The 15,597-nt window shown below is 53.4% G+C and overlaps 1 protein-coding gene across 1 annotated transcript in view; it reads left to right on the forward strand.

Moving 5' to 3' along the window:
• Nucleotides 1-1,972: 1,972 nt before the first annotated feature.
• LOC138665233 (mitochondrial dicarboxylate carrier-like) overlaps nt 1,973-15,597 on the forward strand; it is a 43,330-nt gene continuing 29,705 nt past the window's right edge. The window contains exons 1-2 of the mRNA XM_069752530.1: nt 1,973-2,383; nt 9,015-9,134. Coding sequence (XP_069608631.1) covers nt 2,294-2,383; nt 9,015-9,134 — 210 coding nt within the window. The 5' untranslated portion in view covers nt 1,973-2,293. The remainder of the gene's footprint in view (nt 2,384-9,014; nt 9,135-15,597) is intronic.

Raw genomic sequence — 15,597 nt, forward strand, 5'->3', positions numbered from 1 at the left:
TCTGTACACAGGGGGGATATTATCTCTGTACACAGGGGGGATATTATCTCTGCACACACGGGGGATATTATCTCTGTACACAGGGGGATATTATCTCTGTACACAGGGGGGATATTATCTCTGTACACAGGGGGGATATTATCTCTGTACACAGGGGGGATATTATCTCTGCACACACGGGGGATATTATCTCTGTACACAGGGGGGATATTATCTCTGTACACAGGGGGGATATTATCTCTGTACACAGGGGGGATATTATCTCTGTACACAGGGGGGATATTATCTCTGTACACAGGGGGGATATTATCTCTGCACACACGGGGGATATTATCTCTGTACACAGGGGGATATTATCTCTGTACACAGGGGGGATATTATCTCTGTACACAGGGGGGATATTATCTCTGTACACAGGGGGGATATTATCTCTGCACACACGGGGGATATTATCTCTGTACACAGGGGGGATATTATCTCTGTACACAGGGGGGATATTATCTCTGTACACAGGGGGGATATTATCTCTGCACACACGGGGGATATTATCTCTGTACACAGGGGGGATATTATCTCTGTACACAGGGGGGATATTATCTCTGTACACAGGGGGGATATTATCTCTGTACACAGGGGGGATATTATCTCTGTACACAGGGGGGATATTATCTCTGCACACACGGGGGATATTATCTCTGTACACAGGGGGGATATTATCTCTGTACACAGGGGGGATATTATCTCTGCACACACGGGGGATATTATCTCTGTACACAGGGGGGATATTATCTCTGTACACAGGGGGGATATTATCTCTGCACACACGGGGGATATTATCTCTGTACACAGGGGGGATATTATCTCTGTACACAGGGGGGATATTATCTCTGCACACACGGGGGATATTATCTCTGTACACAGGGGGGATATTATCTCTGTACACAGGGGGGATATTATCTCTGTACACAGGGGGGATATTATCTCTGCACACAGGGGGGATATTATCTCTGCACACACGGGGGATATTATCTCTGCACACAGGGGGGATATTATCTCTGTACACAGGGGGGATATTATCTCTGTACACAGGGGGGATATTATCTCTGTACACAGGGGGGATATTATCTCTGTACACAGGGGGGATATTATCTCTGTACACAGGGGGGATATTATCTCTGTACACAGGGGGGATATTATCTCTGCACACACGGGGGATATTATCTCTGCACACAGGGGGGATATTATCTCTGCACACAGGGGGGATATTATCTCTGCACACACGGGGGATGTTATCTCTGTACACAGGGGGGACGTTATCTCTGTACACAGGGGGGACGTTATCTCTGTACACAGGGGGGATATTATCTCTGTACACAGGGGGGATATTATCTCTGTACACAGGGGGGATATTATCTCTGTACACAGGGGGGATATTATCTCTGTACACAGGGGGGATATTATCTCTGTACACAGGGGGGATATTATCTCTGCACACGGGGGGGAGATTATTTGTGCACACACGGGGGATATTATCTCTGTACACAGGGGGGAGGTTATCTCTGTACACAGGGGGGATATTATCTCTGCACACACGGGGGATATTATCTCTGTACACAGGGGGGATATTATCTCTGTACACAGGGGGGATATTATCTCTGCACACGGGGGGGAGATTATTTGTGCACACAGGGGCAGTGGGTGGATCACGTGGCAGCACGGTATATACACAGCTGGAGCAGACGTGCACTGCTGCAGGTCACACGTAGCCGGAATAACCCCCACAATCCATTGCACGCAGTGGGTGACAGTCTGGAGACGCACTATTACATGCAGCGTGTGACCTGGGACTCTCTAGCCGCAGAATCTACAGCCAGTAATCTGCAGCCACTGTATAGGAATGCTGGGAGTTGTAGTTTCCCAGCAGCTGCAGTCCCATGTGACAGACCAGGGCCGCACTGCATTGGCTATAGATGACACGTGGACGTGTTATTCTGGACTGGGCCCCCCTCATCCACAGCACGAACAGTCCCAATTAAGAGACACGTGTTTAGAAGCCGACCGATGCCCGTACTCGGTGACCTTTCACCATTTCCCACACCATGTGTTCTCCCCGGTGGGCCCCACCTCCTTGGCAGCGCCACTTTAACATGCTGAGTCTTGTGGTTTGACAGTAATGTGGGCGGAGCCTTGTACCAGAATTTCTCCTATTGGTCCCGGCGCAGTAGAGCAGACCCCGCCCCTGGCCCTTGGACTGTCCGGAGTGGCCGGATCTGGGGGAGAAGAAGACTGAGGGATGGCGGAGCGGAGGATCTCCCGCTGGTACTTCGGGGGCCTGGCGTCCTGCGGGGCAGCGTGCTGTACCCACCCGCTAGACCTCATAAAGGTGAGCGCTGGGCATCTGGAAGATGGCTCCTCGTACGTGTGCAGCGTGCATCTGTGCAGGGCATGTGTGACACCTGCTAGGGCTGCGTGTATGGCAGCCATATAGTCCTGTGCAGTATAGAGATGGACGAGGCTGCGCACACTGACATGTATAGGACGGGGCTGCGTACACTGACATGTATAGGACACTGCACACTGACGCGTATAGGATGATGCTGTGCACATGTATAGGACACTGCACACTGATGCGTATAGGACGAGGCTGTGCACACTGACATGTATAGTACGACGCTGTGCACACTGACGTGTATAGGACGCTGTGCACACTGACGTGTATAGGACAAAGCTGTGCACACTGACATGTATAGGACACTGCACACTGACGCGTATAGGATGATGCTGTGCACATGTATAGGACACTGCACACTGATGCGTATAGGACGACGCTGTGCACACTGGCATGTATAGTACGACGCTGTGCACACTGACGTGTATAGGACACTGTGCACACTGACGTGTATAGGACACTGCACACTGATGCGTATAGGACGAGGCTGTGCACACTGACATGTATAGTACGACGCTGTGCACACTGACGTGTATAGGACACTGCACACTGATGTATATAGGACGAGGCTGTGCACACTGACATGTATAGTACGACGCTGTGCACACTGACGTGTATAGGACACTGTGTACACTGACGTGTATAGGACACTGTGCACACTGACGTGTATAGGACACTGTGCACACTGACGTGTATAGGACACTGTGCACACTGACGTGTATAGGACACTGTGCACACTGACGTGTATAGGACACTGTGCACACTGACGTGTATAGGACACTGTGCACACTGACGTGTATAGGACACTGTGCACACTGACGTGTATAGGACACTGTGTACACTGACGTGTATAGGACGAAGCTGTGCACACTGACATGTATAGTACGACGCTGTGCACACTGACGTGTATAGGACACTGTGCACACTGACGTGTATAGGACACTGCACACTGATGCGTATAGGACGAGGCTGTGCACACTGACATGTATAGTACGACGCTGTGCACACTGACGTGTATAGGACGCTGTGCACACTGACGTGTATAGGACAAAGCTGTGCACACTGACATGTATAGGACACTGCACACTGACGCGTATAGGATGATGCTGTGCACATGTATAGGACACTGCACACTGATGCGTATAGGACGACGCTGTGCACACTGGCATGTATAGTACGACGCTGTGCACACTGACGTGTATAGGACACTGTGCACACTGACGTGTATAGGACACTGCACACTGATGCGTATAGGACGAGGCTGTGCACACTGACATGTATAGTACGACGCTGTGCACACTGACGTGTATAGGACACTGCACACTGATGTATATAGGACGAGGCTGTGCACACTGACATGTATAGTACGACGCTGTGCACACTGACGTGTATAGGACACTGTGTACACTGACGTGTATAGGACACTGTGCACACTGACGTGTATAGGACACTGTGCACACTGACGTGTATAGGACACTGTGCACACTGACGTGTATAGGACACTGTGCACACTGACGTGTATAGGACACTGTGCACACTGACGTGTATAGGACACTGTGCACACTGACGTGTATAGGACACTGTGTACACTGACGTGTATAGGACGAAGCTGTGCACACTGACATGTATAGTACGACGCTGTGCACACTGACGTGTATAGGACACTGTGCACACTGACGTGTATAGGACACTGTGTACACTGACGTGTATAGGACACTGCACACTGATGCGTATAGGACGAGGCTGTGCACACTGACATGTATAGTACGACGCTGTGCACACTGACGTGTATAGGACGCTGTGCACACTGACGTGTATAGGACAAAGCTGTGCACACTGACATGTATAGGACACTGCACACTGACGCGTATAGGATGATGCTGTGCACATGTATAGGACACTGCACACTGATGCGTATAGGACGACGCTGTGCACACTGGCATGTATAGTACGACGCTGTGCACACTGACGTGTATAGGACACTGTGCACACTGACGTGTATAGGACACTGCACACTGATGCGTATAGGACGAGGCTGTGCACACTGACATGTATAGTACGACGCTGTGCACACTGACGTGTATAGGACACTGCACACTGGTGTATATAGGACGAGGCTGTGCACACTGACATGTATAGTACGACGCTGTGCACACTGACGTGTATAGGACACTGTGCACACTGACGTGTATAGGACACTGTGCACACTGACGTGTATAGGACGAAGCTGTGCACACTGACATGTATAGTACGACGCTGTGCACACTGACGTGTATAGGACACTGTGCACACTGACGTGTATAGGACACTGTGTACACTGACGTGTATAGGACACTGCACACTGATGCGTATAGGACGAGGCTGTGCACACTGACATGTATAGTACGACGCTGTGCACACTGACGTGTATAGGACGCTGTGCACACTGACGTGTATAGGACAAAGCTGTGCACACTGACATGTATAGGACACTGCACACTGACGCGTATAGGATGATGCTGTGCACATGTATAGGACACTGCACACTGATGCGTATAGGACGACGCTGTGCACACTGGCATGTATAGTACGACGCTGTGCACACTGACGTGTATAGGACACTGTGCACACTGACGTGTATAGGACACTGCACACTGATGCGTATAGGACGAGGCTGTGCACACTGACATGTATAGTACGACGCTGTGCACACTGACGTGTATAGGACACTGCACACTGATGTATATAGGACGAGGCTGTGCACACTGACATGTATAGTACGACGCTGTGCACACTGACGTGTATAGGACACTGTGCACACTGACGTGTATAGGACACTGTGCACACTGACGTGTATAGGACACTGTGCACACTGACGTGTATAGGACACTGTGCACACTGACGTGTATAGGACACTGTGCACACTGACGTGTATAGGACACTGTGCACACTGACGTGTATAGTACGAAGCTGTGCACACTGACATGTATAGTACGACGCTGTGCACACTGACGTGTATAGTACGACGCTGTGCACACTGACGTGTATAGGACACTGTGTACACTGACGTGTATAGGACGAAGCTGTGCACACTGACATGTATAGTACGACGCTGTGCACACTGACGTGTATAGGACACTGTGCACACTGACGTGTATAGGACACTGTGTACAGTGACGTGTATAGGACGAAGCTGTGCACACTGCCATGTATAGGACACTGTGCACACTGACGTGTATAGGACGAAGCTGTGCACACTGACATGTATAGGACACTGCACACTGATGCGTATAGGACGAGGCTGTGCACACTGACATGTATAGTACGACGCTGTGTACACTGACGTGTATAGGACACTGTGTACACTGACGTGTATAGGACACTGTGTACACTGACGTGTATAGGACACTGTGTACACTGACGTGTATAGGACGAAGCTGTGCACACTGACATGTATAGGACACTGCACACTGATGCGTATAGGACGAGGCTGTGCACACTGACATGTATAGTACGACGCTGTGCACACTGACGTGTATAGGACACTGTACACTGACGTGTATAGGACACTGTACACTGACGTGTATAGGACACTGTACACTGACGTGTATAGGACACTGTGTACACTGACGTGTATAGGACACTGTGTACACTGACGTGTATAGGACACTGTGTACACTGACGTGTATAGGACACTGTGCACACTGACGTGTATAGGATGAAACTGTGCACACTGACATGTATAGGACACTGCACACTGATGCGTATAGGACGAGGCTGTGCACACTGACGTGTATAGGACGAAGCTGTGCACACTGACATGTATAGGACACTGTGCACACTGACGTGTATAGGATGAAACTGTGCACACTGACATGTATAGGACACTGCACACTGATGCGTATAGGACACTGTGCACACTGACGCGTATAGGACGAAGCTGTGCACACTGACATGTATAGGACACTGTGCACACTGACGTGTATAGGATGAAACTGTGCACACTGACATGTATAGGACACTGCACACTGATGCGTATAGGACGAGGCTGTGCACACTGACGTGTATAGGACGAGGCTGTGCACACTGACGTGTATAGGTTCTGGTTCTATTGCTGCACACAACCTGTCTATTCTGTCTACAGATTTGGACCATGTGAACATGTGTACTACTATTGGATAACATTGGTCTGAGTGCTGTCAGTTTTCTTGCCGACATCACTCCCACCAAAACCAGCAGTGTGAACTCGGCCTAACAGTTATTGTATTTCTGCAACACAGATACTGACTACATGTAGGACACTGTACACCCTGTCCGTATAGAGGAGGGGTATACTAATGCACACGGTGTACACAATGTATGTATATATAATGGAGCTGTGCATATGTATTCCAGTTAGTGGGGCAGTGAGGTACATGTATGATCCCATCCTGCACAGCTCTGCTGCACGCTGCCATCCCGTGTGTAGTGTGTGGACTGCTCACGTCTGCCGGCCGGGTCTTGTGCGCGGTCGTACTACACTCATTAGTCCATATAACGAGTGAACACTTCCTTACTGAGCCGTGTGTGTAGTGCAGGGATGAATATGTGCTCTGTACACAGGATATAATGAGTCTGCGCTCACCGTTGATATCTGTGGCGCTCAATGAATGACTTTGACGTGTGTGCAGCAGCCGTGTGTGCCTGCTTGTGTCTGGGGAGGTATTTTTGTGTGCATTGTGCCCATTCAGGGTCAGGAGCTTGACATGCTGTCACATCCGTGTTCTGGGGAGAGAGGATTTGGTCATCGGTGCTGTTTATGTGCAGACGTAGCAGAGCTGAGGTTGGCATAGTGTTCCCTCTGGTTTTCCATACTGGATTATATCTAATCTCAATGTGTTCCCACTACTCAGAGGAAATGTTTAATCACACAGTGAGCACTGCTACATCCGTGCATGAGGAGGCATGACATGCGTTATAAGGAGGCTAGGCTGATGGTATCTAGCCTGTGTGTGTGTATGTATGTATGACAGAGCCGGGAGTCTGAATGTTTGAATAGTAGAGATTTGTGAATGGGGAGCAGAATCGTATGTGTATGGCGCGTGAGAGTGGATGCGGAGCTGCGCGCGTGAGAGTGGATGCGGAGCTGCGCGCGTGAGAGTGGATGCGGAGCTGCGCGCGTGAGAGTGGATGCGGAGCTGCGCGCGTGAGAGTGGATGCGGAGCTGCGTGTCAGCGGGTGGTGGGGCAAGATGCTTTGCATACCTCTGCACGAAGCTGCTCTGATGCTGTGTCATTGTGACTAGGCTGGATACCGGAATATATCAGGATATCAGCTTTGGCCTGCGCTTATCTACAGGACACTTAGTGGTAATATAAGGGCCCGTTACTGTCTGTGGCCCCGTGCCCATCAGTCTGACTGATCACAGATTGCCTCCGGCTTCCACTTTTTCACGTCTTGGTCCCTGCCCGTCCATTACAAGAGCTGAATTTCGGTAAATGGAGTCGTGGTCTCAGGTGTCACTAACACTTCATTCACACAGGGATCTTTAGGGTCTGCATTCCTGTAATCAGTGGGATCCCAAGTGTTTGGACCCCCTGCTACGATCCATTTACCACCTGTCCTGTAGATAGGTGATTTACGTTGATTATCCCCTTGAGGATGGTGTTGAACATATAAAGAGATTGGCGTGCTTGCAGTGAGGAGGCACGATTGGCAGCTCTGGCAGTGCTGGTGCAGTGAGGGGGCACGATTGGCAGTGCTGCTGGTGCAGTGAGGGGGCACGATTGGCAGCTCTGGCAGTGCTGCTGGTGCAGTGTTGGGGCGCGATTGGCAGTGCTGCTGGTGCAGTGTCGGGGCACGATTGGCAGCTCTGGCAGTGCTGGTGCAGTGAGGGGGCACGATTGGCAGTGCTGCTGGTGCAGTGTCGGGGCGCGATTGGCAGCTCTGGCAGTGCTGCTGGTGCAGTGTTGGGGCGCGATTGGCAGTGCTGCTGGTGCAGTGTCGGGGCGCGATTGGCAGCTCTGGCAGTGCTGCTGGTGCAGTGTTGGGGCGCGATTGGCAGTGCTGCTGGTGCAGTGTCGGGGCACGATTGGCAGCTCTGGCAGTGCTGCTGGTGCAGTGTCGGAGCACGATTGGCAGTGCTGCTGGTGCAGTGAGGGGGCACGATTGGCAGTGCTGCTGGTGCAGTGAGGGGGCACGATTGGCAGTGCTGCTGGTGCAGTGAGGGGGCACGATTGGCAGTGCTGCTGGTGCAGTGAGGGGGGCACGATTGGCAGTGCTGCTGGTGCAGTGTCGGGGCGTGACTGGCAGCTCTGGCAGTGCTGCTGGTGCAGTGTCGGGGCACGATTGGCAGCTCTGGTAGTGCTGCTGGTGCAGTGTCGGGGCACGATTGGCAGTGCTGCTTGTGCAGTGAGGGGGCACGGTTGGCAGTTCTGGCAGGTCTGCTGGTGCAGTGAGGGGGCACAGTTGGCAGTGCTGCTGGTGCAGTGAGGACGGAGCTCTGTGTGTTGCTTGTACAATGACCTTTGCGCTGGTTTCTCAGTAGTAAGAATGCCCATGTGTTTTATTGCCCTGTGTCACCTGTCTGCCTTTGTCTTACTTCCAGGTTCATCTGCAGACACAGCAGGAGGTGAAGATGAGGATGACTGGCATGGCCATTACTGTGGTTAAAAATGATGGCTTCTTTGCTCTGTATAACGGCCTGAGTGCATCACTGTTCAGACAGGTGAGATGATCTTGTGAGCCACCCATCACCACCAGGAACCTGACGACACGTCCAGGTCACGTCTCCACTGATCACATTATTACTGCGGTGCCGACCTCCGCACTGTTCTATGGTACTCCATAACTATAAGTCTGTCATTTCCAAATGCCAATGTGAAAGTTGACAAACAAACCTTATATACTTATACTTTTATAATTTATAAATATTATATTAATTTATCACCATATAATTAATTTACCATACCCGGGATTTCAGAAACGCCTGTCCTGACGTCACTGCACTGGGGATTTCAGAAATATCTGCCCTGACGTCACCGCACTGGGGATTTGAGAAACGCCTGCCCTGACGTCACTGCACTGGGGATTTGAGAAACGCCTGCCCTGACGTCACCGCACCCGGGATTTCAGAAAAGCCTGCCTTGACGTCACCGCACTGGGGATTTGAGAAACTCCTGCCCTGATGTCACCGCACCCGGGATTTGAGAAACGCCTGCCCTGACGTCACCGCACCCGGGATTTGAGAAACGCCTGCCCTGACGTCACCGCACCCGGGATTTGAGAAACGCCTGCCCTGACGTCACCGCACCCGGGATTTGAGAAACGCCTGCCCTGACGTCACCGCACCCGGGATTTGAGAAACGCCTGCCCTGACGTCACCGCACCCGGGATTTGAGAAACGCCTGCCCTGACGTCACCGCACCCGGGATTTGAGAAACGCCTGCCCTGACGTCACCGCACCCGGGATTTGAGAAACGCCTGCCCTGACGTCACCGCACCCGGGATTTGAGAAACGCCTGCCCTGACGTCACCGCACCCGGGATTTGAGAAACGCCTGCCCTGACGTCACCGCACCCGGGATTTGAGAAACGCCTGCCCTGACGTCACCGCACCCGGGATTTGAGAAACGCCTGCCCTGACGTCACCGCACCCGGGATTTGAGAAACGCCTGCCCTGACGTCACCGCACCCGGGATTTGAGAAACGCCTGCCCTGACGTCACCGCACCCGGGATTTGAGAAACGCCTGCCCTGACGTCACCGCACCCGGGATTTGAGAAACGCCTGCCCTGACGTCACCGCACCCGGGATTTGAGAAACGCCTGCCCTGACGTCACCGCACCCGGGATTTGAGAAACGCCTGCCCTGACGTCACCGCACCCGGGATTTGAGAAACGCCTGCCCTGACGTCACCGCACCCGGGATTTGAGAAACGCCTGCCCTGACGTCACCGCACCCGGGATTTGAGAAACGCCTGCCCTGACGTCACCGCACCCGGGATTTGAGAAACGCCTGCCCTGACGTCACCGCACCCGGGATTTGAGAAACGCCTGCCCTGACGTCACCGCACCCGGGATTTGAGAAACGCCTGCCCTGACGTCACCGCACCCGGGATTTGAGAAACGCCTGCCCTGACGTCACCGCACCCGGGATTTGAGAAACGCCTGCCCTGACGTCACCGCACCCGGGATTTGAGAAACGCCTGCCCTGACGTCACCGCACCCGGGATTTGAGAAACGCCTGCCCTGACGTCACCGCACCCGGGATTTGAGAAACGCCTGCCCTGACGTCACCGCACCCGGGATTTGAGAAACGCCTGCCCTGACGTCACCGCACCCGGGATTTGAGAAACGCCTGCCCTGACGTCACCGCACCCGGGATTTGAGAAACGCCTGCCCTGACGTCACCGCACCCGGGATTTGAGAAACGCCTGCCCTGACGTCACCGCACCCGGGATTTGAGAAACGCCTGCCCTGACGTCACCGCACCCGGGATTTGAGAAACGCCTGCCCTGACGTCACCGCACCCGGGATTTGAGAAACGCCTGCCCTGACGTCACCGCACCCGGGATTTGAGAAACGCCTGCCCTGACGTCACCGCACCCGGGATTTGAGAAACGCCTGCCCTGACGTCACCGCACCCGGGATTTGAGAAACGCCTGCCCTGACGTCACCGCACCCGGGATTTGAGAAACGCCTGCCCCGACGTCACCGCACCCGGGATTTGAGAAACGCCTGCCCCGACGTCACCGCACCCGGGATTTGAGAAACGCCTGCCCCGACGTCACCGCACCCGGGATTTGAGAAACGCCTGCCCCGACGTCACCGCACCCGGGATTTGAGAAACGCCTGCCCCGACGTCACCGCACCCGGGATTTGAGAAACGCCTGCCCCGACGTCACCGCACCCGGGATTTGAGAAACGCCTGCCCCGACGTCACCGCACCCGGGATTTGAGAAACGCCTGCCCCGACGTCACCGCACCCGGGATTTGAGAAACGCCTGCCCCGACGTCACCGCACCCGGGATTTGAGAAACGCCTGCCCCGACGTCACCGCACCCGGGATTTGAGAAACGCCTGCCCCGACGTCACCGCACCCGGCATTTGAGAAACGCCTGCCCCGACGTCACCGCACCCGGCATTTGAGAAACGCCTGCCCCGACGTCACCGCACCCGGCATTTGAGAAACGCCTGCCCCGACGTCACCGCACCCGGCATTTGAGAAACGCCTGCCCCGACGTCACCGCACCCGGCATTTGAGAAACGCCTGCCCCGACGTCACCGCACCCGGCATTTGAGAAACGCCTGCCCCGACGTCACCGCACCCGGCATTTGAGAAACGCCTGCCCCGACGTCACCGCACCCGGCATTTGAGAAACGCCTGCCCCGACGTCACCGCACCCGGCATTTGAGAAACGCCTGCCCCGACGTCACCGCACCCGGCATTTGAGAAACGCCTGCCCCGACGTCACCGCACCCGGCATTTGAGAAACGCCTGCCCCGACGTCACCGCACCCGGCATTTGAGAAACGCCTGCCCCGACGTCACCGCACCCGGCATTTGAGAAACGCCTGCCCCGACGTCACCGCACCCGGCATTTGAGAAACGCCTGCCCCGACGTCACCGCACCCGGCATTTGAGAAACGCCTGCCCCGACGTCACCGCACCCGGCATTTGAGAAACGCCTGCCCCGACGTCACCGCACCCGGCATTTGAGAAACGCCTGCCCCGACGTCACCGCACCCGGCATTTGAGAAACGCCTGCCCCGACGTCACCGCACCCGGCATTTGAGAAACGCCTGCCCCGACGTCACCGCACCCGGCATTTGAGAAACGCCTGCCCCGACGTCACCGCACCCGGCATTTGAGAAACGCCTGCCCCGACGTCACCGCACCCGGCATTTGAGAAACGCCTGCCCCGACGTCACCGCACCCGGCATTTGAGAAACGCCTGCCCCGACGTCACCGCACCCGGGATTTGAGAAACGCCTGCCCCGACGTCACCGCACCCGGGATTTGAGAAACGCCTGCCCCGACGTCACCGCACCCGGGATTTGAGAAACGCCTGCCCCGACGTCACCGCACCCGGGATTTGAGAAACGCCTGCCCCGACGTCACCGCACCCGGGATTTGAGAAACGCCTGCCCCGACGTCACCGCACCCGGGATTTGAGAAACGCCTGCCCCGACGTCACCGCACCCGGGATTTGAGAAACGCCTGCCCCGACGTCACCGCACCCGGGATTTGAGAAACGCCTGCCCCGACGTCACCGCACCCGGGATTTGAGAAACGCCTGCCCCGACGTCACCGCACCCGGGATTTGAGAAACGCCTGCCCCGACGTCACCGCACCCGGGATTTGAGAAACGCCTGCCCCGACGTCACCGCACCCGGGATTTGATGCGCTTATAGAAAAATTGTATATTTAGTTAATCATCATTATTGCATTGTTGGGGGGGAGGGGGGGGGGAAGGACATGCTTCCTTCCTGAGGATCGTCAATACGACCTTCGCCAGAGAATCTTAAAATTCAAACAGCTGAGGTCACCAACCTTGAGAGAATCCATGTCCATTCTGGGATCGCTGACCTCATGTATTCAGGCAGTATCCTGGGCTCAACCGCACACCAGAACCCTCCAATCCCACGTCCTTCTATACTCTCGAAGGTACCACAACGTGCTGTCCAGGAGAATTCCGCTTCCCGGACATGTGAAGTCGGCTCTCTCCTGGTGGCTGAATTGCCAAAACCTGCGGAGGGGGGTGAGCTGGGATCAGCTCCCCCTAAAAATTATTTGTACATTTGCCAGCTGAAGAGGCTAGGGAGCTGTGGTGGAGGAAACATATTTTCAGGGATTATGGCCCCTGAACATAAGATCTAGATCTTTGAACCTGAGGGAGCTAAAGGCAGTGGAGGAAGCACTGATAGCTGCCTCACCTCTAATGCAAAATCATCATGTTCGGGTCTACTCCGACAACGTAACATCAGTAGCCTACCTTCGACACCAAGGGGGCACGAAGTATGCCAACTTAAAACTAATCGCGGAAAGAATATTTTTCTGGGCAGAGAAACACCTGTTGTCTATCTCGGCAACACATCTCAAGGGTTCAGACAGTGCCCAGGCGGACTTCCTGAGCAGGAGGTATGTCCATCCGGGAGAATGGTGTCTGAACCAAGCGGTCTTCCTATCCCTGTCCGATGGGGGAGCCGAGACGTCGATTTGTTTGCAAACGCTCAGAATACAAAAACCTTTTTCTCTCTGTCTGGCTTATGGAGCTCGGGGGGGGGGGGGGGGGGGGGGGGGGCTAGATGCTTTCGCCCATCTATGGAATTTCAACCTGGCCTATGCCTTCCCGCGAAAACACTTGGCGAAAACGCTGCAGAAAATCCGATTGGACCAGGTCACAACGATCCTGATTGCTCCAATGTGAGCAGGGCGCAGCTGGTACAGCGCACTGATGGACATGGCATTAGAGGGTCCCTTACTTCTACCCCAGACCACTGACCTCCTTTACCAGGGTCCCCTACGGTACTCAGACTTGAACAGACTGAACCTAGTGGCTTGGTTACTGAAGCCAGCATCCTAAAAGCCAGAGGTCTCCCTGACCGAGTAATCCAAATGCTCCAAAAGAGCAGGAAACCAGTGACGAATGCCATCTATGGCAAAGTATGGAAAAAGGTCTCTTCCTGGTGCCTTCCCAATGTCCCTAATCCCTTCCACCCCAACATTGCTCATATCCTGGACTTCTTCCAGAAAGGGTTGGAGCTAGGTCTTTCCCCCAAGCACTCTGAAAGTTCAGATTTCTGCTCTTTGTTCTTTTTTTTACCAAGACCTGGCGGGCCACCGCTGGATCAAACGATTTATGACCTCTGCAAGTAAAATATGTCCTAGACTCCCTAGCCAGGTCCCTCCCTGGGATTTAAATTAATACTCGACAGTCTAACCCAGGCTCCTTTCGAGCCCTTGTCCTCAATATCTTTTAAAACCCTGACTCTTAAGACGGTTTTTCTGGTGGCAATTACCACGGCTAGACGCATAGGAGAATTGCAGGCCCTGTCAATACAGGATCCCTACCTAACTATGAACTCTGATAGTATAGTTTTGCGTTTAGATCCCTCCTTTATGCCCAAGGTGGCCTCAGACTTCCATAGGGGTCAAGATATTGTGCTACCCTCATTTCGCCCAAATCCTTCTAATGCGAAGGAAGAAAATTTCCACACTCTGGATGTCCGCAGAGTGGTCCTCCATTACCTGGAACAATCCAGGGATTGGAGGGTTGACCAGAATCTTTTTATTCAGTTTTCAGGCAAAAATAAAAGTAAAAAGGCAGCTAAAAGCACAATTGCAAACTGGATCAAACAGGCCATTTGTCTAGCATACTCGATAAAAGATCTTCCTCATCCTGCTTCACTAAAGGCTCACTCCACCCGGTTGGTCTCTACATCCTGGGCAGCGAGAGGGAACGCTTCATCTGAAAAGATATACAGATCGGCTACATGGTCTTCTGTAGATACCTTCACCAGATATTATAGACTGTGCTTTAACAGGGATCTAATATTCGGCAGACGTGTTCTGCAAGCTGTGGTCCCTCCCTAAAAATAAAACAGTGTTGGTATTACTCCAAGGTGACTGTCGTGGAAGGTGACTGGAGAAAATAGAATTAGTCTTACCGGTAATTTGGTTTCTAGGAATCTTCCACGACAGCCGTAATTTCCCTCCCTATCTGATATTCCTATTGGATGATTCCTGCATTTTTGTGGTAACTATACATGCTAGTGTGTCCAGAAAAAAACACTGGAGATAGCAGGAAGGGTTATTTAACCTCTTTGTGTTTCCTGTCCCCCATTAGGACGGGGAGACATCCTCCAAGGTGACTGTCGTGGAAGGTTCCTAGAAACCGAATTACCGGTAAGACTAATTCTATTTTTTTTTTTTTTTTGTGTATCCACCCTGGAGACCAAGAGGGCAACCACCTTTCAAGGGTATGTTTCCACGGTCCGCAACCGGCAGCGTTTTGGATGCAGCACATGTCTGTCCCGTCCAAAGTGCTGTCTGCTTTTGAACGCAGGTCTCACTGAACCATGCGGAAGCGCCGCACCCAATACATTGGACGGGCTGACACCAGAGCGCTCGCGGTCTTTTGAAAGCGTGGGAACCACGGCTCTCTGACCGGCGGTAATGATTTCACTGCC

Source organism: Ranitomeya imitator, chromosome 2 (assembly GCF_032444005.1).
Source record: "Ranitomeya imitator isolate aRanImi1 chromosome 2, aRanImi1.pri, whole genome shotgun sequence".
In the NCBI taxonomy this organism is placed as follows: domain Eukaryota; kingdom Metazoa; phylum Chordata; class Amphibia; order Anura; family Dendrobatidae; genus Ranitomeya; species Ranitomeya imitator.